The 25403-nt window shown below is 25.5% G+C and overlaps 2 protein-coding genes across 8 annotated transcripts; one reads left to right on the forward strand and one right to left on the reverse strand.

Moving 5' to 3' along the window:
* The first annotated feature begins 1306 nt into the window (after nucleotides 1–1306).
* LOC128958744 (succinate dehydrogenase assembly factor 4, mitochondrial-like) lies at nucleotides 1307–2017 on the forward strand. The gene has a single exon (XM_054304666.1). It carries the CDS (start codon nucleotides 1390–1392, stop codon nucleotides 1786–1788), a length of 399 nt encoding a protein of 132 aa, XP_054160641.1. The 5' UTR covers nucleotides 1307–1389; the 3' UTR covers nucleotides 1789–2017.
* A 2253-nt stretch (nucleotides 2018–4270) lies between these two features.
* Nucleotides 4271–25010, reverse strand: LOC128958715 (sodium channel protein para-like). 7 transcript variants are annotated; one of them, XM_054304622.1, is made up of 22 exons: nucleotides 24960–25010; nucleotides 23309–23508; nucleotides 20907–21065; nucleotides 16667–16872; nucleotides 16357–16580; nucleotides 16016–16271; nucleotides 15306–15900; nucleotides 13016–13396; nucleotides 12493–12601; nucleotides 12306–12380; nucleotides 11078–11331; nucleotides 10351–10524; nucleotides 10062–10231; nucleotides 9640–9976; nucleotides 8877–9572; nucleotides 8620–8793; nucleotides 8018–8140; nucleotides 7259–7381; nucleotides 6231–6500; nucleotides 5853–6155; nucleotides 5496–5766; nucleotides 4271–5409 (listed from the first exon to the last, which is right to left on the reverse strand). In XM_054304622.1, the coding sequence occupies exons 2-22, from the start codon at nucleotides 23429–23431 to the stop codon at nucleotides 4328–4330; spliced, it is 6105 nt and encodes a 2034-aa protein (XP_054160597.1). In that variant the 5' UTR covers nucleotides 23432–23508; nucleotides 24960–25010; the 3' UTR covers nucleotides 4271–4327. The 7 variants fall into 7 exon arrangements, with proteins under 7 accessions (XP_054160597.1, XP_054160596.1, XP_054160602.1 ...); XM_054304621.1 differs by having other exon boundaries at nucleotides 11078–11355; XM_054304627.1 differs by lacking the exon at nucleotides 13016–13396.
* Between the last annotated feature and the right edge of the window lie 393 nt (nucleotides 25011–25403).

Below are 25403 nucleotides of genomic sequence, written 5' to 3' on the forward strand. Positions count from 1 at the left end.
GTTTAATCTATATTTAATTAATTCATTAGTGATAAACAACTAAATGTCAATATAAATGTGTAAAACTGTATTATATTATTATACATATCTATTACTCAATTAGTCAATCCATTTGAAGTTATTTAACTATTTTTACCGATATATCGGAGATTCAGTTCATATTAAATATATGTAAATATCGTATATAAAAATAAGAGTAAATATACATAATTTTATTTCACCTATAAATATATTTCTAAGCCGTTATTAATTTTAATCAAGTTTTGCTTAATTTTACACAATTTTAGTCATAATAATGAAGAGAAATCAATCATTAAATAATGTGATTACTAATTATTACATAATAGTGATCACAAAAACATTTAATATTATATGATTTGATTGAAAACAAAATTTTTGTCTTACAATTGTTGACAATAAACGTATTTTTTTCATATTATAAATTGATTTTACATTAAAACAAATTAAATTTTGATAAAATATTCAAAAAATTAAAGTATAAATTATAATACAAAACCAGTTGAGAATTCTAGAAAGCATTTCCATACGAACTCCTAATCCTAATTAAAAATTAAATTCATGACAAAATAAAATAAAAATTTAGTTACCATTTTCTCGAAGTTCTTGGAGATAAAAATTTAAATGCAGATGACTTATACATTATTATTTTTGATGCTTTACACAAATCTAAATTTAAAAATTAAAAAAAAATATTTTTTAAATTTTCGGACGCCATTTTGTCTATGTTCTGATGAAATATCAAAATTTCAATACTGATCTCATTTTTGATGCTTTATCTGAATCTGAAATCAAAATTAAAAAATTCCAATTTTTTTTGAGACGGAAATATAGAATTCAGATTTCAGATTTTCAAGAGTTCGTGAAAATATCTGAAATTATTTTTACTAAAAACTGTTTGAAAATAAATAACTTTTAAGTTATTATTTGCCTATTTTTTACTAACTTTTATAGTGACTTAAACCTATTTTTATGACCTGTAAATAGACAGCCTATATATTACTATTACCATAATTTTACGCACTTTTTATAGACAATAACAAACTATTAATCATTTGACAAACATTTATCGCAATTAATATTTTATAATTATATAATTATTAAATTAACAAATGATTATAAAATTAAATTTTTTATTATAAAATACTGTATTTTCTAAACTTTATAAAATAATTTGTTGAATACATAATTCATTCATACATTTATTGCTAAACATATGATTGCAATTTGTATTATATTTAGTGCAAAAACATTACAACAAATATTGAATGCAATGTTAAACATGTTATGCCATCTAATGATAGCATTAGTCATACAATTCATGTATTGATTGATTGAATGAATGAAATGTAAAGACAAGTCATTGTAAATATGTTTCAAAGACTTTTTAAATCAAATCAATTGATTTTAAATCATTGTATAAGAAATGTAAGTAATTTGCAATCATTTGGTCGCTTGAGTTACGGCACAAAAGCCACACAAAGTACAGACACGAGTGGATCGACATCGAGAGTGTCAAAGAAGATACAGGAAATTGAAGACAGACTAAGTGCTGATCCCAATAGTCCATTGGGAAGACTGAAGAGGACACCGAAAGGTGATGTAAACACTGACGCTATAGTCAATGACCACCAAACAGACGGTGACAACCCTTTTGCCGCATTTGAAGACGGAGTAAACCCAACAACTGGCGAGAGAAACGGTCCGACGGGTCCCGAACCGACCCGTTATGGCGATTGGGAACGTAAGGGAAGATGTATTGACTTTTGATACTTAACTGTCAATTGTTATTAACAAATAGTCTTCACTTCTCATTATAATTGTTTAGTTAATTGGATTAACTATTAATAAATAATTAAAAGTAAAACTCTTACCAATTGGACACTTGATATTAGGCTTTGAATAGTATTGATATGACATTCATTGTTAACTTAATGACAGAAATTTTATAATTAAATTATTTGCTAGAATTAAAAGCTCACAAAATTAGGTTTTTATTTATTATATTATATTTTAAATTTTATACAATATTTTGTAAAAATAATAATAAATAAATAAATTTGAATTAATAACTAATATTTGTTTAAAATGACAATTGAATGCATAGTGAGATATATACTGAACAATATTTATATAATTGTTGTATATTTTAGTTTAATTAATGTATAATTTTTTTAAAGGATTACAACTCATATATAAGCCTTTAATAGGTTTTTGTTCGCTCCGACCAATCATTACATAAACAGTTATTTTTTTATAAACTACTTTATTAATAGTCTAATTATTTTTTTCAAATTTACTTATATTTCAATTAATTTTGTTATTATAGCCGAAACTTAAATAGTTTTAGTTTTTTCTTTTATCAAACACTAACGCTATTAACTTATATATAAATAATCAATTGATCACAAAAAAAGAGAGATTGAAATTAGATAATTAGTTTATTTTGTGTGAACTAACAGCAAATAAATTGATTGATTGAGTGATTGATTATCGGCTTGAAATATAAGCTATGAACTAATAATTAGACTTACATTAGATATTGTAAATAAATTAAATTAAGAGAGAAAAAATAATTAATAAAAAATGTTGTTTAATCTACATTTTGTGAGCGTTTATAAATGCATAAGTTTGCACCAAAATTATAATTATTAATAAATAATTTAAAACAATTTATTTTTCTAGTAATTTTTCAATCGTTTTACAAAAAGGCACCGTTTGTTGACCGCATATATCAAATGTAAAGAACTCGTTAATACAAAAAAAAAATCAATAAATGTTTGTTTGTGTTATCTGCAGATATTTTTTTGAGTCCATAATGAAATATATACGATACACAAGAGTTTGTTAATAATAATATTTTTTTCATAAATTTTATCATTATTAATAAATTAATTAAACTTTTTTAAAACAGGAATTTATAATATTTTTTAACAAATATCATCAAAAATCAAACATCATCTTTTTTTAGTAGAGCACCGAAATATACAATATATTCAATATATATATATATAACGTAACAAATATAACTTATTATTAATTATCATTGTTTTAAAATATTAAATAATCAATAGATTCTTATAAATGCAATACTTATTATTATTATCTTCATTATTTTTATTTAATATTATTTTATCAGTAGTTTTTCAAATCCAAAAAAGTATAAATTATATTTATATATATATATATTTTGATTGTTTCAAAAGGAATATATATTTATATATATATATATATTAATAATAATATTATTATAGTAAATATTAACCTATATTTTAATACTAAATGGTGTGTAGATTTAAATTAGTTTAATTCTATGAGTTTTTTTGTGATCAATGAATACATAGTATTTCAATGATTTTTTCTATTATAAACTTTAATTGATTTATTTGTAAAAACGCGATATTATTGTATAATACAATTGAAGTGATTAATGTGTTTTATGAAGTTTCAATGGAAATTAATAGATAGTACAGAATTAATTAAAACTGAGTGTATTTATAATCAATTATAAAATTAATATAAAAATAAATGACAAATTAGAGACTTACTGTATGTACTGACTTACATAATGTAAGCTACATTTAATAAATTTGTTAAATATTTGTTACTATATATTACATATATATATATATACATATAATAAAGTAATATAATATTTAATAATATATACTTAAATATATTAATAAACTCAATTCAAATTTAATAACTTTTAGTATATATATATATTAATAGATTAATAATTGCTGTCCAATTTTAATTAAGAAATTTTTTGAGTTTAAAAATTAGCAGATTTTGTTTTTCATTTATATAACACTAATACATATACTGTATATTTATAATATTTGTTAGTTTTATGCATAAAACGCGTGCTTAAAATGCACGTACAATACATATTAAGAATATTCTGTTTAATAATGAGATGTATATTTGAAGAGAGATTTTGTGCACATTTTTTGTTGCTTTTTATAGCAATTATTAATTAATGTATATTTATTATTATTATTATTATTATTATTAACAATATTTAGATGATTTTTGTTTTGAATAAAAAGTGCAAAACTGGTCTAAATATTTCTTGCGATTAAAAAATAATCGATCGATCGTTGAAATGTTGATAGGATTTGGAGTCCATTTAATTATTTTAATTATAAGTAGATTTTATATATAAAAAAAGTATGAAATAATTGATAAATATTTGATAGAATGGGAGATCATTGATGAAAAAATTATTAATAATAACAATAATAACAATTATAATATCAATACTAATAATAATAATAATTATCACATTAGTTGTATGTGAGAGATGTCAGACATCAGTGAAACGACTGCTTGAAATACTTGGCGATCGGGAATGAATGACCACTTTGTGCCCATATTTGGTAACATTGCCGTCACTTTCGACAAGAATAGCTGTCGACTGCATGACTGACAAGTCATCATCATTTGCACCGTCAGTCTTAGCTCTATCACGTCTTTCCTTGTAATCTCTCCAACACTGTTGTATAACTGTAGAGCAATAGCCCTCTCTTTGTCGCCACAAAGTACTGCTGATGTGTTCAAACTCACCCAACTTCACGGGAGCCACTTCTGCCAACTCAGCCGTCTCTTCGATGACGTGACCCTTTCGGGCAAAAAAGTCTTTGGTCAGTGCGTCTAAAATGTCGACACAATAGCACATATCTCCCACACAAATGGGAATATCCATTGATATTAACTTATATTTATTAGGCTTAGGTATCTGAAGTGGTTCTTCCAATGCGTTAACAAAGTCAGACAATGCATGAAATGGTATGAATTGAGTGCCTTTCGGATCAAACTTTTGCCAAATTTCATAATACATTTCATAGTCATCATCGGTAAGTCCTTCGTGAACATCTTCTGTAGCCTGACTATAGTTCTCTAAGATGACAGCGATATACATATTGATGATAATTAAAAAGCCTATAATGAGATATGAGACAAGAAAGGCGATAGCGATGGGACGGTTCCCACAATTGCCCTCAAAGTCCCCCTTAGGAAGTTCACATCGGGTCTCATCCATAATAGCTTCTAATACTTCACTCCAACCGGCGGACGTCGACATTTGAAATAATAGGATGAATGACTTGAAAAAAGTGCCAAAATTGAATGTCTCGTCTATACCGTAGCGTTGCTTTACATTCATGAAGAACGACATCCCGAAGATGGCGTATATGAAGATCACAAGAAACAGTAGCAAACAGATGTTAAAGAGCGCCGGCAAAGACATCGCCAGTGCGAACAACAGAGTTCTTATGCCACGCGCGCCCTTCACTAGACGTAAGACACGACCGACTTTGACAACACGGACCACACGTAACAGAGTCGGCGAAAAGAAATATTTTGCAATTAAATCTTTGAGAAGAACACCTGTTTTGTGATCACAAATCAAAGACAAAATATATTTTCAGATATTATTGTTTTATAAGTTTTTATAATATCAGTGATAGTTATACCTAATATAGAGAGGAGGACGACAACAAAGTCAAACATATTCCACGGCTCTTTGAAATAATGCCACCGAAGACCAAATATCTTGAGCATACATTCAGCTGTGAAGACTGCGATGAAAAACAGATTGAGCCGTTCGAGGACCAGGTTATAGGTTTCGGACGCCTGGAACTGTTCCATTGCCATTATTATCATATTAAGAGCAATGAATAACATGATAATCATATCAAACTTCTTGTTTGTGGTCACATCAAAGATTATTGCTTGAAGTTTAAACTAATAATCATTCAAATAAATTAATCAATATTTTTATCATTTGCTAATAACAAACAAACAAACAAACAGATGAAAAGACATCTTACCCGAGGACGGGGTATAGCTTTCATTGGTTTCTTTGATCCCATTTTCTTCATGGCGTTATAGTATTTTTTCTGGTCTTCGGTCATAAACATCTCAAGAGAACCGCCGGCTTTTTTCTTCTGTTCGTTAAAGTTGTCAATAATGACTCCAATAAACAGATTGAGCGTAAAGAATGAGCCGAAGATTATGAAGAATACGAAATACAAATACATATACAAATTGACTTCTTTTTCCGGCTGATCAAACTCTTTGGGTTGAGAGTCGATGGCGTTATCCATGATTTGTAGCCAACCCTTGAAAGTAGCCTTTAAAATGAATAAAAAACAAATAAAAATTAATTAATAATTCAAAAGCAAACGAATTGCTTCCACAAGTCATACCACTTGGAAGAGAGCGAGATATGCGTTGAGGACATTGTCGAAGTTGATCTGTGGGTTATACCAGAGGGTGCCATTAGTGGACTCACACGCAATCTTATTGGGAATATATGATGAATTGTATTTCTTTAATGTCTTTGCGTCCACACATTGATAAAACTTTCCCAAAAACAACTGAACGCCCATTATTGAGAAGATTAACCAAAATATTAGACAAACGAGAAGTACATTAAAGATGGCCGGAATCGCTTGGATTAGAGCGTTCACCACAACCTTACATTTGATGACCAAAATAATACATTTATATATAATATTTAATTTATACTATCATTAGGATTTAGGGACAAATAACTTATATATATATTTATAAATAACATTAAAGCTCTTGAATTATTTGTTAGCAGAATATATTTTGTTTTAAATTTTAAATTTACTATTTTCAATGGTTATAATAATATATAAAATTTATATTTTAAATATTAAGCCATTTGTTTGTTTGCTAACAAATACAGTATAAGAACTTTATTGTAAGGAATTACTGAAATATACTGAATATAATATTATTTATTTATTATTTATATATTGATTTTAGATCTTTTTAAGTGACATTAATTTTTATGGGATTCACGGAATGCATAATACTGTTAAACAAGTATATAAAAAATGATATAAAATAATTGATTGCAAAGCAAAAAATAAAAATATGTGTGTATTTATGACGTCGACATCAGAAGCAACGATTAACATGCAATTAATGGATTACTTACCGATTTAAACGACCAGTTTTTTTAGACCAACTTTAATGAACTCAACATTATTACTACACTTACCTTTTTTTAATTAAACAAATCATTACCATTACAAACTATACATCCAATGTATTTTTAATATTGTATATCATAACATAACATTCAATATAATAATTGTCTCTTATTTTTTGTTGGTAACAAATATCAAAAATCGTTGATTTAGTTGATTGTAAACCCAGGCAATGGTATAACAAAAATTGTGGTCATTATTGTGACTCTTACCCGCATTCCTTGGAATCGAGACAATGCTCTTAGAGGTCGAAGTGCTCGAAGAGTTCGCATAGTTTTGAAGGCTTGGATTCTTCCGGCACCGAACCACGTGGCTATCAGATTGATCACAGATACCTATTGCGGGTGAGACACACACACACCCAGAGAGGGTTACGGACGAGGAGGTGGCAAATAAATTATTTAATAACTCGTATTGATATATCATACCAATTATACAAACAAAACAGTACTAAAAGGTATGAAATTATATGACATTTTTCATTTTCAACTAATTTTTTTATATCAAACCATTACTTACCGAAATATAAGAGTTCATATATCAATCATAACATTTTATTTTATTTGGTCAGCATATCTGCTAAAAACTAATGACTTTTTCTAAGTAATAACACCACAGCTATGTTTTACGACAAAGACAATAACAATTGAGACAAAATTGCAAACATATACATATATATACAGTATATACAGACACATTGACATTTGCATTGATAATTGACATTATGTGCTAACCTATTGTAAGCACGACTACAGCACAGAATATTCTACATTTGCTACAGAATTTATAGCTTAACAGTTGCACACAATTAAAGCTAATATTGAAAAAATTAAATATTGAAAACATTCGCCTAAAAAATTCGATTTCTAATATCTATTTTGTTTGAATCAATGGGTTATTTGATAGTTTAGATAAAAATTTTAGAGATTTTTTGAATTTGATTTGATTGTATCAATGGATTTGGCACTTACTCTCATGCCTTCCAATCGGGACATTGCTCTCAACGGCCGCAACGCCCGCAATGTTCGCATGGTTTTGAAAGCAGGTATTTTGCCTAAACCTGCTAAGCCAACAGCCCAGTTAAATAAGGATACCTATTAAGGTGCAGCCAAACGTTCAATTCAAGCCTTATATTCAACTCAATTGGATACCCATTTTGAGTGTATGAAGCTTTTTCTATCATTTATTTATAATAATGTGATTATATATATATATCTTTCTCTCTCTTTATCTCTAAAAAAAGCTCTAAATCTGTCATTTTATCTATATATATATATAACATTCATCCATACAATTGACACTTTTTTTTAATTAATACATTCATTATTAGATATTTTTGATTGAAAGTCTAAATCTAAGCTTAATTTATGTATATATAAATTTATAAAAATGATATTATGTTTACCGTAAGTTGAGTTAAAAAGTTTGATTAATAAATATTTGATTAATATATATATATAAACAAATAAAAAATCATATATATAATTATATATATATATATATATATATTTATATAAAACAAAATAATAATAATTGAAAATATGTATATTAGACTTAATCAATTAGGTCTCACCATAACAATGACAAAGTCAAGCCAACACCAGGCGTTTGTGAAATACTTTTTGAAGCCAAAGGCCAACCATTTAATTAACATTTCAAACAAGAATATGACTGTAAAGAACTTATCCATATATCCCAAGTACTCCATAAACACTTCGTCTTTCTTAAAGTTTACGTCCTCTAAGGCCTAATAAAAGTGTATTATTTGCAACAAATTTAAATGCAAATAATTAAAATTAAATGATTAGCTCATATATGTATAATACATACCAAAGCCATACTACTAATCAAAATTAATGTAATCACAAGTGTTTCAAAGTATTTGTGTTCAACGAATTGATAGCATCTGAGTCTAATTTCTTTCCATTTTAACAGAAACGGTGTTTCATCCAAACAAGAGGGACAGTACTTATACAATGGGTCGGGAAAACAATCGGATGGATATTCGCTAATAATTACATCAGCCGTTGCTGTCTCTAACTTATCCGCCTCGAGATTCTCTGCCATTCCATTAATTTCTCCATTTTTGTTGAGCTCTTCCTTTGATCCTAAGAGGTCTTCGCTATCTTTCTTGTCCTCATCGAGTGATGAACGACTGGACGGCTTTTTGAGGCTATTAAATGAATTGTTGCTCAGATTGTCCTCATCTTTGCCATCGAGAGTTACTTTATTTTCTGCATTTATCTTAATTTTATCCATTTGTGCGTCTTTTATAGCGTTTCCCAATTTGACTGAATTCAATACATTTCGGGCACTATTTTGAAACTTGAGTTTTCCGCCCTGTATTGCAATCTCCAAACCGTCGCCCACAACCACTTCCAGTTCAGTGTGTTCTTTGGGACTTTTCTTGTCTCTTATAACCTGCCCGTCCATCAAAACTATATCTCCACCGCCCATATCATCCATTTCCTCTCTTATGTCTGCTGTTTGGTCTCCAATTTGATTGCGAGTTTTTGACCGAATCACCTAAAAAATAAATTTATAAATATTTTTTTCAATATATTAAATTATATCATATATTATATAACAATACTTTTAAGCTTTGAAGTGTTATATTTTTTATCCATTTGGCTCCTCTTGAGAATCTATCGAAGGCTTCTTGTAATTTCTTAGTGTCGGCGCTATCGGATGTCGGAGCCGACAGATTTGATGCACCGAACGATGAGAGTAATAGGGCTAAAAATAGGTTGAGTACAACTAAATTGCCGATGACTACAGTGGCCAGAAAAAAGGGAACACACGGTGCGCCCGAAACTCGCATACAGTCCCACATGGATTCAATCCATTCACCGCACAAAACCCGAAACACTATCATAAATGAGTGCATAAAGTCCACGAAATTCCAACGCGGAATGTCTTCGCCTTTAAAACTATTGATGAAAAATGTTAAACAATTTAAATGATTATTAATTTTGGTATAAAATCATTAGATCCAATATATAAGAAAAGACATACTTTTCAATTGTATAGTTTTTGCCAAACAATTGCATTCCCATTACAGCAAATATGAATATAATGATAGCCAACACAAACGTTAGATTTCCTAAATCTCCCACAGCTTTACCCATAATAGAGATGAGAAGATTCAGTGTCGGCCAAGACTTGGCTAATTTGAATACTCGTAACTATTTTTAAAAAATTGAAATTTATAACAAATAAAATGTTTCATAATTTTTTTTATAATAAATTTAAAAATCCAATGATAATTAATACAGTAATATATATATATATATTATATACTCACTAATCTAAATGAGCGAAGCACTGATAGACCTGAGACAGAGGCCAACCCTAACTCTAATAACGATAAGACAACGATAACAAAATCAAATATATTCCAACCCTCGCGAAAGTAAAACTTTGGACTCAATGCTATCAATTTCATTCCCGCTTCAATGGCAAAGGTGGCCGTAAAAAACTATTTTTAAATATACAAATCATTAATAATAATTTAAATATATTATACTATTATTTATGTTAATTTAAATTTAAATTATGTTTCTACTAATTTCTAATATTTCAACTAATTTATTCTTATGTGTAATTATTCTGTATATGTACTAATCGGTACAGTGTTTGTTATAATATTCAATAAAAAACTTAATAAAATAAATTAATATTCAATTAATGAGGTTAAAGGAAACAAAAAATAACAAAAATAGACAAATTATGAAAATCACTAAAAGTTTTGAAATAGTGAAAGTCATAAGTTATGATTATATCAATTATTAAGTTATTTTAATCAACGATTTGTGGCATCAAATAGCATAATGTGTAATAAAAATGAGACATGATATGCATTGACAATGTATTATGTATTTGTAATATCTATAGCAATATATTGTAATGTATTTAATAATAATAATAATAATAATAATCATATGAAAAGTAATGAAATATTCGTGTCATGTAATGACTGGTGTAGTTATGGTTAGGTATGAAATGGTAGGTATGGTTATTCCAATGCTCACATAATTTCCATTTTGTAGTGCATTTTCAAAGTCTTTATCCATATTGTAGTGATCCATAGCCATGAATAGTGTGTTGACAACAATGCATAGTGTGATGAACAGCTCCATGAATGGGTCGAACACAATAAGGGCGACCAACTCCTGGACGCGAACCCAACACCAACAACAGTCCCAAACACACAGAATATCTATACACTTGAGACAACCGGTGAGAAATCTCTCTTTAAAGAGAGGCCTTTCGCCCTCATCTTTATCTGATGGAAAATAATAGATGGAAACTGTATAATGTTTATTATGTCCGCTCTTTATTGCCATTCATTCATATACATCACAAACAATTATCAACAACAACACCAAAAACATCAACAACAACATCAATATCTACATCAATAACAACACATCCAATAAGCAATTAAATAAAGTAATAAACATTTAAGTTGTATTAATGTAACTATTAAAACATGATATGCTAAAAACAAGTTTATAAATGAGAAATTAGACTCAAAAATAAACATATTTTTATCATTTATATAATATAGTCTTTATATAAACAACTAATACATCAAAATATAAAAGGTTTTGACATTTTAACCATTTGTATGAGTTATGGAGTTAAGAGGAAAAGTATGCTTTAAGTATATAAATCACATAAAATACATTACAGTTATAGTACTGTAAATTTACAGTAAATTATGTAGACTTTAAGTTCATAAAAATAAGGTATAACTAAAATTTGCCAAATATTATGCGTTAATAATTAATGTCTCCATCACCATAACCACCATATTTTAAAATATTATATAAAAATATCTAACATTTTTTAATTTATAGGTTTTATAATTCAATGTTTCCATCAATTATTTTTAAACTAATGCTTGCATTTAGATAAACAGTGTTTATGTGTTCACTTTACCTGATTATGTGATACATTGAAAATAAAAGCAAGCAAATAAATAAATAATAAAATACGTATAAATATAATAATGTATAAATTATCCAATGATATACTAAATAAAATACATTTAATAGCTATACAGACATTTACATTCACCATAACACACACACACACACACACACACACATAGTGTAGATACACATACAGTACATACAAAGTACTGTATCACAGTATTACATACACTATACTTAAACATTGTATTGAATATATACAGACATTAAGGACAAACATCGTTGACAACACATATATCCGTATCTAATAATTAATGCAAACCTCTATCACTATCTCTGGCAATACTCTGTCGTCCGGCGGCCGCCTGTTCTATGATATCGTTGAGTACCATCACATCTATAATAATAATATTATTATTGTTATTATGAAATGATATAAAATATTATTTTAATATAATTATTAATTATTAACGACTAACAGCATAAAACATTGTCTCACTATTTATTACCTTTCATATCAACCATTGCCTGTCGTGGAGACGGCTGTTGGTCTAGAAATGGGTTTTCGTGTTGTCTGTGCTTAACAGCAATCATGTATTCCTCAGAATCTAACAAATCCTGTGAACAAAACAAATAACAAAAATATTTTTGCTTAATATATATTATATTTCTTTTATATAACTAAATATTTACAATAATATTAATAAATATAATAATATTAATATTAATATTACGGTATATTATGAAAAAAGAATGACAAAAAATATTTTATTATATTTATTGTTAATTAAATTATTTTTTAAATTAACTGAAAATATTTTATGAATTTTTGTTAAGTTTGTATCAAAAACAATAAATGTATGTTTGAATTATGATATTGTTATTTAAATTAATAGCTAAATATTTGCCTAAAATCATGCAAATGAATGCAAAGTGCAAACTAAATGTAAGTGAATAATGTTTTTGTTAGATAATGAATAAATGAATGAATGGGCCATTTAGGCTGATGATGGGTTGGGTAGTCAAATAAACCTCATTGTAGTATTGGTGTAGATTGCGTCGGGATCTAAGTTGGCTCTCTTTGGTCCAAAGGGCACCTCCGCGACCATAGATGTCCCCATGAGATGTATATGATATACGGGATGAGTGAGATGTATAGCTTGAATGGCGTGAATTGAGATTTGTATTATATACAGGAATAATGATAGCGCCGTTTTCCTCCGACATCGGTGTGACGGCAGTACTATCATCGGCGTAGGGCAGGTGTTCTTGAGCGTCGAGGTATGTTTGAAGCACTAGCGGCTTACGATCACCGAGGCGTCGACCATTGGTTCGGGCCCACGTCACGCTAAACTGACTGCCCCGACTTCCCCTTCGGTAATTGAAGGGCGAACCGGGAAGACTCAGACTTGCCTGTCAAATACAAACCGGAAATACAGCTATACATTGGTGTGTACCGGTGCTCAGTCATGCATCTATACTATACTTCATGCACTGCATTATTAATAACTAACTAAATAAATATATAACTAATTATTAACTACAATCTAAAAGTTGTTTAGACGATGCAGAAGACAATCACCAATTAAGTCCAGTGCACTATTGATTACCATTGCTTACCATTTAGAAGATGCCTCTAAAGCCGCTATACTATACTATAGCGTACACTACAGTACAACAAAACAATGATTACAGCAATTCTGCTACATTTTAAACGCTATGAATCTATCAATAGGTCTACCACTAGGGTTGTACCAAAACTACACTATTTGACACATCTATATATATATATATATATATATATATATATATATATATATATATATATATATATATATATATAATTATATATATTGTAACATACCGTTACTCTACAGCATTTTACACTACTTTCTCTAATAACTCTAATATAAATTATATACAATAGTTTAGATACTATTGAATTTTTCATTGCATATCATATTCAATAATAAAAGTATATAATAATAATATATATTTTTAAACAATTGGGTTAGATATTTGTTTTATTCACGAATTTTTACAATAAATACTAAAATATTTTCAAGGAATTTGATTAAATAAAAAAAAATTTAGACCAAAAAAATAGTAAATCAAATAATAAATAAAACACCAAAAAATAGTCAATTGGGTTTTTCTATTATTTTTTTGTAGCACTACTACACATTTGTTATTTAGATATATTAGCAAATATTAATAAGTATTAAATTAAAACATTTAAAAATGAAATTATTACATACGGTTTACACATTAATTATTAAGTTTCAATGGACAGGGATTACACCAAAAATCATGACATAAGTAATATTAAGAGACATCCGTCTACACGAACGGTTGGGTCAATTATTAAGACTAACATTTCACATCTAATCTACTTTTTGAGCGACACTTTGAACGATTAGTACGACTTCTACTATTTATGTATTGGGATTTACATCAAACTAACACTAAATATTGATATATAAGAGGAACAGTAGCCGAAACACTAATTTCTATAATCCATGAATTTGAGAGCAAATGCTGACAATAAATGAAAATAATGGGATCAACTGTAAAGTGATCCGAAACATATGTCACAGAAAGAGATATATATATATATTTACAAATATATAGTAAACTTGCGATTTGTATACCTGAGCGACAAATTCAATGTCGAGAAACTTCGTGTTCCGCCTTATAATTGAAAACCAAATCTAAATATTGTGTTCATTTTGGGCACGAGTTTCGGTATATATATCAAAATGGGGGGAAAAGACAGCTATTTTGTATTAAAAATAAAACACCACAACACGGGACACAACTATTTTTTTTTGGATCACTAGTTGGTTATAGTATGACATTTATAAGTTATAACTTACAGGTAATAATATTTATAGTAATATCTATAATAAATATAATATTTATATAATAATAATATCATAATAATAAATATAAAATATAGATATCATTACAACTATAGTATATAATAATAATTATTATTATATTCTACAAACTATGTAAACATTATGAATATTCTACAATTGATATCAATAAAAATTAATCAAAAGATAAAAATTTATTAGGAAATTCTAGACATAATTTAAATAAATGTTAATTAATTTTTAGTAACAATAAAAGTAAAATTAATTGAATAAATAAAAATAATAGGAAAATACAATAAAATTAATTAATAAAACACATAATTGGCGGAAATATCTAAATTTTTGTGGGTTTTTTGGCATATAAAGAGTGTTTGGTTAGAATTAATAGAATATTCTGCTAATAATTGATTATAAATTGCAACAAATATTGACAATAGACTCACTTTTCTATTCATTTTGCCGTTTAATCGGTTTCGTTGTTCGTTTGACAGACCATTATCTCCGTCGTCACTCTTGATGGACGTCCTTTCCTTTAGGTCCCTATCATCGGGTGTTGCCTTTTCGTGTTGAGCGCCGACACCAGCACTGGTATAGATGTCATATGAACGACAAGAGTAATCGGATGGACTCTTGACAACACCGCTCTCTCGTCTCATTTGTGCTGTCACTGCACCGCTCTCTCTCATTGCTGCCTCTTCTTCTGCAAGACGACAGGCTTCAGCATAAGCTGCCTCTTCAGCAGCGGCCGCCTCCTCTTCCTCTTCGGCTTTCTTCTGGAGCTCATCATAAGACATGGCAACAATGGCGAGAATCAAATTTAAAAGATAAAATGATCCCAAAAATATGACCACAACAAAGAAGCCCATATGCCACGGACCGGTAACCCGTAATATCATTTGATATAACGATTCCCAGGCGTCCTGAGTCATCAACCGAAACGATGACAGCAATGCCCACCCAAATGTGTCAAAGTTTGTGTAACCAAAGTTCGGGTTTTCGCCAAATCCTAATAAACACGAATAGTTTGGAGGACATTGTCTAAACAAAAACAAATTATATAATTATTATATATATATTAAAATTTTGTTCTTCAGAATATATAAATAACTTTTAATTAAAATTAATTATTATAATAAAACAAAATAATAATTACTGTGAACTGTTGCCACATAGATAAGGCTCGGCCGCCCCTTGCTTATAAAACCAGTTGGTCTCATTAGAGGCCCAATTTAGCCATTCAATATCGGACAGTCCTTCTGGAGGAAGCATAACACACTTTTGTGTCAGTACACCCATATATACTTGAAGTCCCAATAAGGCAAATATGGATAATGAAAAGCAGGTCAGGATTATGACATCCTTTAGATTCTTGACCGACTCTATCACTGCCCCGACAATGGTTTTCATTCCTGTTTATTGGACGAGTATCACAAAAAAATAAAAAATAATCAATTGTATGATACTATGATAATACTGTTATATGAATAGTCATACCAGGGATTATAGCAACAGTTTTTAAGGCTCGAAGTACTCGAAAGGTTCTCAAAGCACTTAGATTTCCCAGTTCTTTGACACCCATTGTTAAGTAGGCTAAGGCTATGACCACGAAGTCGAGCCAATTCCAGGGGTCTCTCAGATATGTGAACGGCTCTAATATGAAGCCACGGGCGGCCACTTTCAGACACGACTCAAACGTGTATATTGTCGTAAATATGACTCTGTTTGTGGACACACAGCCGAATCATACATAGTTAGCATGATTTGTAAAAATTTTATAAAATAAACTAAAAGTGATTTTAAATACTCAGTTCTTTCGATGGAGTCTTCGGGCGGTAATGTCATTAATATACAATTGACTAAAATTGTTACAATCACTAAAAAGCTAAACATGGGATGGACGAGCATATAGATGGCCACCCGTCGGATCGGATTAAACGGGTCTAATATCCACAATGCGTTGGTCGCACTGAACCTGAAGATGTCTTTACCTTTGCTGATCACCGTAAATGTCTTCATCAAAAATATTTTTTATTTATAATTAATTTATGTTAAAAAATTTATCATTTAATAAAAACTTATAAATGTGTAATGCATTTAGCTTAATTGTTAAACGTATTATTTTTTTATGCTCCATTATATTATATTAGTTTTTAAAAATAGTTCAAATATTTAAAACTTATAAATTACACGTTGTATTGTAATAAAAAGTTATGTATTATACTTTATTTTAAAAAGACTATAAGACTTGTATATACTGTATAGTAATTGTATGGGAAATTATTAAAAAAAATTATAATTAATATTAAATGTTAGGCCAGTTTAATATAAACTAGAATAATTGTAATCAATATATTTTTCTTAATTTTAATAAATAATTTTAGTTTAAAAACATTTTGATAATAAATTGTGTTTGAGCAGTTTCAATAATGAATTAGTACTGTATTAAATTATATCATTTAAATTAAGAATCTTAATAATCACTATTATATATATTAAAAAATATAACTAATAAGTATGCAAAATAAAATGTTTCACATTCAATAATACAAAAAAAAATAATACTAATATAAATATTACTAAAATATAATAATAAGATATTTTTTTAGATCATTATAGAGTTTTTAGAATATAAAATAAAATGTAGATTTTAAAATATATTATTGTTATTGTATTCATATATAACATTTCAATCACTATGCTGTATGATATATTAGATAACTCAATTAATTTAGTTAAATTAATTTATTTTTAATTAATACATTATTTAATTTATTAATAAATTTAGTATAAAAACAAAAAATACCATACAGTATATAAATAATATTTTAAGTATCAAAAAAATTATATAACAATATGTCAAATAAAATACTATTAAAACATTCTTAATACTTGTAATCTTTACAAATACATGTATACGTATTTATTAAAACTATTTTTTAATTTTATAAAACCAGTAGATAATAATAATATACGGTAGTAATATGCTATTATCTATCTCTATGCCATTTGTGTAAATGTTAAAAGTAAATAATAATGTATACCATTTATTTTTAAATAACATTAAATTATTATAATTTAGACATATTTCAATATAATAGACTTTTAAGTATTTACTAAATATTGATTAGATAAATATCACTTGAAAATATAATATCAATTTGTTGCTAAAAAATATATTAAATAAATAATTGCAATTAACGTTTATGTTTATATGATTAAACAAATATCTACAATAATTCCGTTAAAAATAATTTAATAATAAACAAAATCTTAAAATATTTTGTAGAGTAAATATTATTTTTATAAAAGTTATTTATTTATGAGATTTTTATATTTTAGTAAAATAAAAAAAATATTAATTGATATATTTAAAAATTTATTTTTTAATAATGTCTAATATTTTAAAAATATAATGACAATAATATATTTAACACTATATTTTATTATATTCTTTATAATAAAATATTAAATTATATACTGTAGTAATAAAAATTTAGTATCTAATAAACATTTTTAATATTTTGCAATAAATATGTTTTTATTGTTTTATTGTAATATAAATAAAATAATTATTAATTAATTTCTTACAGATGTCTGTAAACTATATGTAATGTTAATATTTGAAATTCTTAAAAGTACTAAACAAATATATTTATATATAATTGAAATCATCAAATTTGAAAATATTAATTAGTTATATTATCATTTTTATTAATTGAAATATATTCTGTATGTTTGTATACTGTAAAAGTATATATATATCAAAACTCTATTTATTAAATCATATAAAAAATATAATTATAAATAAACAAACAAATGCACATATATATATATACTACATATAAACATACATACCTATATACAGTACATATAGTACTGTACATACATACATACATACAATCATATATGTACTATTTAATGTAATGATAATCTATTAAAATAGTACAGTAGCATATTTTATACGGTTTATAAATACATTTTTAATAATGATTTCTCCAATTTTGTCATTTGTTTAACATTTTCATACTTTTTTCGCATAGACTATAAATTATAAAAAAATTGTTTTGCATATATCGTATTAATCGATACAATACTGTACGTATACTACAGTCTACACAATTTTCCTAATCTTGTTACTATACGGTTGAATATATATATATAACTCAACCCATGTTAACCTATTGATACATTTATATTATTATTATTATTATTATTATTATAAAAATCACATCAATCTTATAAATATAATAAAAATCTTATAATAAATATTTCTAATAATTAATAAACTTGAGTTAATGAGTTTGTCAACATTTGTAATATAATGAAAAATATATTAAAGACTATGATATATACAGTTTTAATATAAATTAAAAATTTATTATAAAATATAACTCTGATATAATAAAAAATAATGTACACGTTTATAATCACACACTACACTTTAATAGTTATTAAAATATCAATATTTATTATTAGTATAATGATATTTACTTAACAAGTTAAATGTACGTATAGTTTATTTTAAATGCTATCAATTGTTTTGTTGATTTAGTCATATTTTTGTTATTGTTTAATTATTGATTTTATTTTAATCAATTAGTTATAAGTCAATGAATAAAATTGTATGTCTAAAATCTTATATAATAATCTTTTGTAGACAGTATGTATTGTCAATATACTGTATATCATAAGTATGTTTTATATCTAGGGTCATAATAAAGGTAAATTATATTAAATAAAAATACATATAATATATTACAGTATATTCTGTATAATTTGGATGCAATAAAAGAGACGTGAAATATTCATTGCTGGAGAGAGAGAGAGAGAGTTATATTTTAATAGCTTTACTCATGAAATGAATATTTCAATCGTCAACTCAGCTCTGTTTATAGCAAACAAACTGAATCCATACCCATTGAGAGCACCGGTACTCCCTATGCTCTGACAATTCACGTTTTAATACACTGTTATAGTCATTAATGTTATTGTTTTATGAAAAATACATTTTATTTAAATTTCATTTTAATTATATAAAAAATAACTCATGTTAATAATCTCATACATTGTATTGTATATACTGCTATAAATATAACTATATTAATGCATAATAAATTAATTGTAATAAACAATTTAACATAAATTATAACTAAAATATTATTTATTTACATTAACTATATTTGTTATTTGAAATTTATTAATAAATTTATAACATAATTATTGAAATGCATATATTTGAATAAAAAAATTATTTTATATTATAATTGAATTTACTTTAATTAAACAATATTTATATATATATAAAGTTATAATATTATTCTTTTATCTCTTAATTTGTTTAAATAGCAATTTTCTCAACAATTAATGATACGAAAATATTAGCCAAATATGGTGCTGTTGTGTGTGTAAAATATAATTTAATTAAACAATTATTTTTATATATAATATTATATTTTTAAACTCTCGACGGAATTATTAATTTTCATTTAAAAATCTCATTATATATATATATATATATATATATATATATATATATATATATTGTAAGCAAAAGAATTATTAATCTCTTGACAAACAGTATAACAATTAAAATGTTATATAATGTATCAATAATATGTTATTATTATATTATAAAATTAATAATAGCATTTTTTTAGTTTAGTTTGTTTTTCGCTAAAAAATAATAAAATCATTAATAATGTTATGGATATTAATTAAGACATAAAATAGTGATGCAAAATGATTTGCTTATATCATAAAAATGCTGATATAGTTAGAAAAATAGTGTAAATTGAGTTTTTCTCTAATAATAATAATAATAATAATTATAATAATTATTATTATTATTATAAGAAAAGCCTTTTTATCTAATAATGTAATAATTAATAATGAGTAGGAAAAATATAAAGTGACACAAAATATTGATGCTATTAATTAATATAAGCCAATACAATATGAAGTAAAAAAAGAAACAACAAATAGTCTCTACAGTACTGTATATATTCTGTATGTATTGAATTGTACACAAAAAATAAATGACTTACCATTTTGTTCTCATAATATTTATCGATATCCTCTATTGGCGTTGCTATAAGTTCTGGAGGGAATTCCCTTTGAAGGGCTCGCGGCAGAGGTAGGCCGGCCTCGAGCATAGGATCGGGTTTAATAGTCTCACTGTGATGGGGGGCCATATAGGTCTCACTCTATTAGTTATAATATATCAATAGTACATAAAACATTAATTTAGTAATTTACAAATTATAACAATTAAATGAAACTTATAATTGTAATAAATTATATTTGATAAATTAGATTGATATTTCTTTTAAAATCCATTATTTACTTTTATTAGCACAAAATTATATTAAATAGTGCAACAAATTCTTATAATCATTAAATAATAATAATAATAATAATAATATATTATTCATTCATTCATTCATTTTTATTTTGAATATTTAGTCAACCAATTAATTTCTTATAATATTAATAAATGTAGACAAAACTGTAACACTTAACAATTTTATTTAGGGATTTTTATCAATTAAAATGATTTTTAATTATTGAAATGAGATTTTAAATGTTTATATATAATTATTAATATATATATATATATATTGTTATACTATTTCTATATAATAATTAGTAGGGACGAATTTATTTTCAGCCAATATAATTGCAATAAATTTCCATTAAATTAAATTTGTTACTTTTAAATGTTTATTACACTTTTTTTGTATAATGTAATACGTAATTTATAATGCATTATTTATTATATTATCGTATATCTATAAAATCAATGACAAACAATAAAAATAATAATAATATAATTTCTAAAATAAATAAAATTATTGTTTAAAAATATAACATATTTATCAATTAATACTAATCATAGACTATATTGTATATCTTTGGCATTAAAAATATCAAAAATTGAATGGTGCATAAAAATCAATTTGACTATTATTTATGTCATTATCATTAATGCTGTTATAAAAACATTATTTATTAAAGTTTTTGTTTCATTTATTTAATATATTAATAATTAAAAACATAACGATTTTTTAAATATAGTGTACTAAGTAAAACAAACAATGTTTAAATTAATTGTAAAAATTGTGAAATCAAATTGCTTAAAACTGTTAACTAATCTTATTATTTAAAAATATTTTTAGAATAAATATTCTCTTTGTGTAATATATTATTAATAAAAATAAACTTAAAAGTTATTTTATATTATTTAATAATTTACTTATTTGACAAAAATAGCTTTTAGTAGACATTGCAGATGTTTCCTAATTGTTATAATATAGCCGTAAAATATATTAATGCATAAATTTTTTATAATAAGAAAACCTTTCATTATAAAAATATCGCTAATTTGTTGAATTTTAAATTATTATTGATTTTATTATGTTAAACCCAATAGTAGAGATAATTAATTATATTTTTTATTATCAAATTTTAATATATAAGTCACCCATATTTTATTGACTATTGTTTATCAATAGTTAATTAATATTTCAAGTATTTATAATTTTTATAAATATTCATTTTAAAATATATATTGTTTCTATAATCATATAATCTGAATTTCATTATAAAATTATATGTATAAAAAACTATTAATTAAATTATTGTTAATATTATTATTATAATGCTATTGTTTATATGCTAACATTATTGTAAAAATTTTAAGCCAATATTAAGAAAAGTATTTATCCAATAATTTGTATGATACTAATAACAATAAAATTGTATTAATATTTATATAATTATAATACAATAATCATATTATATTATAAATAGCATAAATGTTTGCACACAGTTACTATAAATATCAATATTATAGTAACATTTGTGTGATTATCAATAAGTTTATACATCAGTATATCAGTATAATACAAGAATATTCTGGGAAATTATCAAAAAACAACATTATCTACTACTCCTACTACTATTAAAAATAATAATATTATTATTATAATTAATTTTATAGAATATTATAAAAACTTCATGAAGTATAAGACTATATCTAAAGCATATAAATTAATGGCATAATTGGTGTTTAAAATCGGAATTCCATTGAAAATGATATACATTTGGGGCTGAAATGAGTTAGTATTTGATGCAAAGCATGCAATCCAATGACACACTTATTGATCCGATTTTGAGCAGTTATACTACAAAACACACACACACACACACACACACACATATATATATATATATATATATATATATATATATATATATATAGATACATATATGTCAATACATAGATATCAATACATAGATATAAAATAAGAAAGAGTGGTTTATGGGATAATGGATAGTGAGTGCAGTACTAATTGATTTTCGACACCAAAACAGAATCGGCTTTTGAAAAAATATAAAAAACGGTAACAAATAAAGGATGCGATGAATGAGTATCTCTAGCACTGACCTCGAGTTGAGCGATCTTTCGTGCATTTTCTTCGGCAATGCGCGCCTGAATGGCCGCCAGTGACTCCCGAGTGAAGGGACGGAAGGGAGCCCTGTCCTCTTCGTCATGGAAACGGGTCGTCATTACAAATCAGTTGACAATTAGGATGACTGTCACTGGACTCAGACGACACTCTCTCCACACGAGTACGTCTTGTAAGCCTTATATTAGAAAAAACATATGATTTTATTAAACAGTTTTTTATGTTTACATTAAATACATTAAATTTTTTAAACAAACATTTGTATTATTGTTACAAATGTTTAATTATATTATCGAAGAAAATTGTATTTAAGATAAACATATGACAAAAGCATTAGATTTGCATAAACTTAATGACAACTATAGTGAGACAGACATCACTTCATCAATGGTTGACCTCTTCTCGTGTTAGTCCTTAGTGTCAATACTACACAACTATACTATAGATCTGAATATATAATACTTAACTATCGATAACTAATATGTATCATCACTGCTAATATACTGAAAAAACAATACTGTAATGTTATTTTGTATAAATTACAGTAATATTAGTATTACACTAATTATATTAGTAACACAAATGTGCTAATGTTTATTTGACTAACTAAATGAAATAAATTTAATTAAACTTCAATATTCACAATAAACTAAACTGTACTCTTTTAAGTATTGTTTGTAAAGTGTAATTACATTTCAAACTAACCATACTCACTTTTTAATATATATATATATATTTATGTTATATATAAATAACACAATAACACATCAGAATATTCTGCAATATATTATAAATTTAAATTCTGTAAAAATATTGTTTATTAATTATTTGTAATAACTATAGTTTCAATATATATATATATATATATATACAGTGTTTAATGTTTTCATTTGATATGATATAATATAATATTAAATATGTAATCGCAATAAAAATAATAATAAAAGCGAGTTTGTATTGAATTGATTGTTAGATCGGATGGCAATAGAGTTGAAAACCTTGTGTTTCTCTCAATTGAGTCGATTGTATAATATGTTTCAATATTGGGTTTAAACCTTAGTTACTGTTGTCAAGTAAGACAAGTCTAGAGTAAAACAAATGCAATCTTTGCTTTTAATATAATATTAGTATCATATATACTGTATATATAATACTTTATTAATATATAAATTATTACTTATATTTTTAATTCAATACAATTAATATTTAATTAATAAAAACATTCGATAATTAATGGCGAAATAAATTACATTAGAAAAGACATTAAATTTAAAATTTAGGTTTAATTTAATTGATTGCGGAAACCGAGAAATGCTTCGACAGATAGGAAATGCATTTCTCATCAATAAAATAGTGTGCAATTCTCGTATATATGTATGTATGTGTGTGTCTATGTATGTCTATAGTGTTTGATATAAAATGTATGTATTAAGGAACTGGTGTTTATACACATTTGATACATAAGAATAGAGTTACATAAAAAAGCGATTGCTTAGCAATTTGTAATACATAAAAATGCTAATATTATACATAATAATAATTGAATTCTTGTTATTTTCCATATTATAAATATATATATATATATTATATTATAATAATAAGATGATATATTCAATAAAAAATACATACCTTCAAAGGTTAAAAATTTATATTTGATTCATCACTAGTTTTGATTAATCCAGATATAATACTGTATATATATTTATACATATTAATAAATAACTGATAATATATTTATTAACAAATTTAACCTAATAGATGCAAAATACATTAATTAAATAGATAACACAGTGGACGAAGCTTTTATTTATATTAAAAGCTTTGACCAAAATATCCAACATTTAATAATATAATATATATGTATATAACGAGAGAAAAATAATTCTTTAAATATAAATATTATTGAGTAAATTATTATAAAAAACAATTTAATGAATTCATTGCTGTATTTGTCTTAAAGAATTGTATCTCTAAGAGTCAAACATATATATAATTTATCAAAAAATGAATGAATTAATATACTATAATAATTGATATCATAAATATAATTAACAAATTTGTCAGTTTGTTTGC

The sequence above is a fragment of the Oppia nitens genome, unplaced genomic scaffold (assembly GCF_028296485.1).
Source record: "Oppia nitens isolate AA-2021 unplaced genomic scaffold, nextdenovo-longstitch-racon4-pilon3 scaffold3_pilon_pilon_pilon, whole genome shotgun sequence".
Taxonomy (NCBI): Eukaryota; Metazoa; Arthropoda; class Arachnida; order Sarcoptiformes; family Oppiidae; genus Oppia; species Oppia nitens.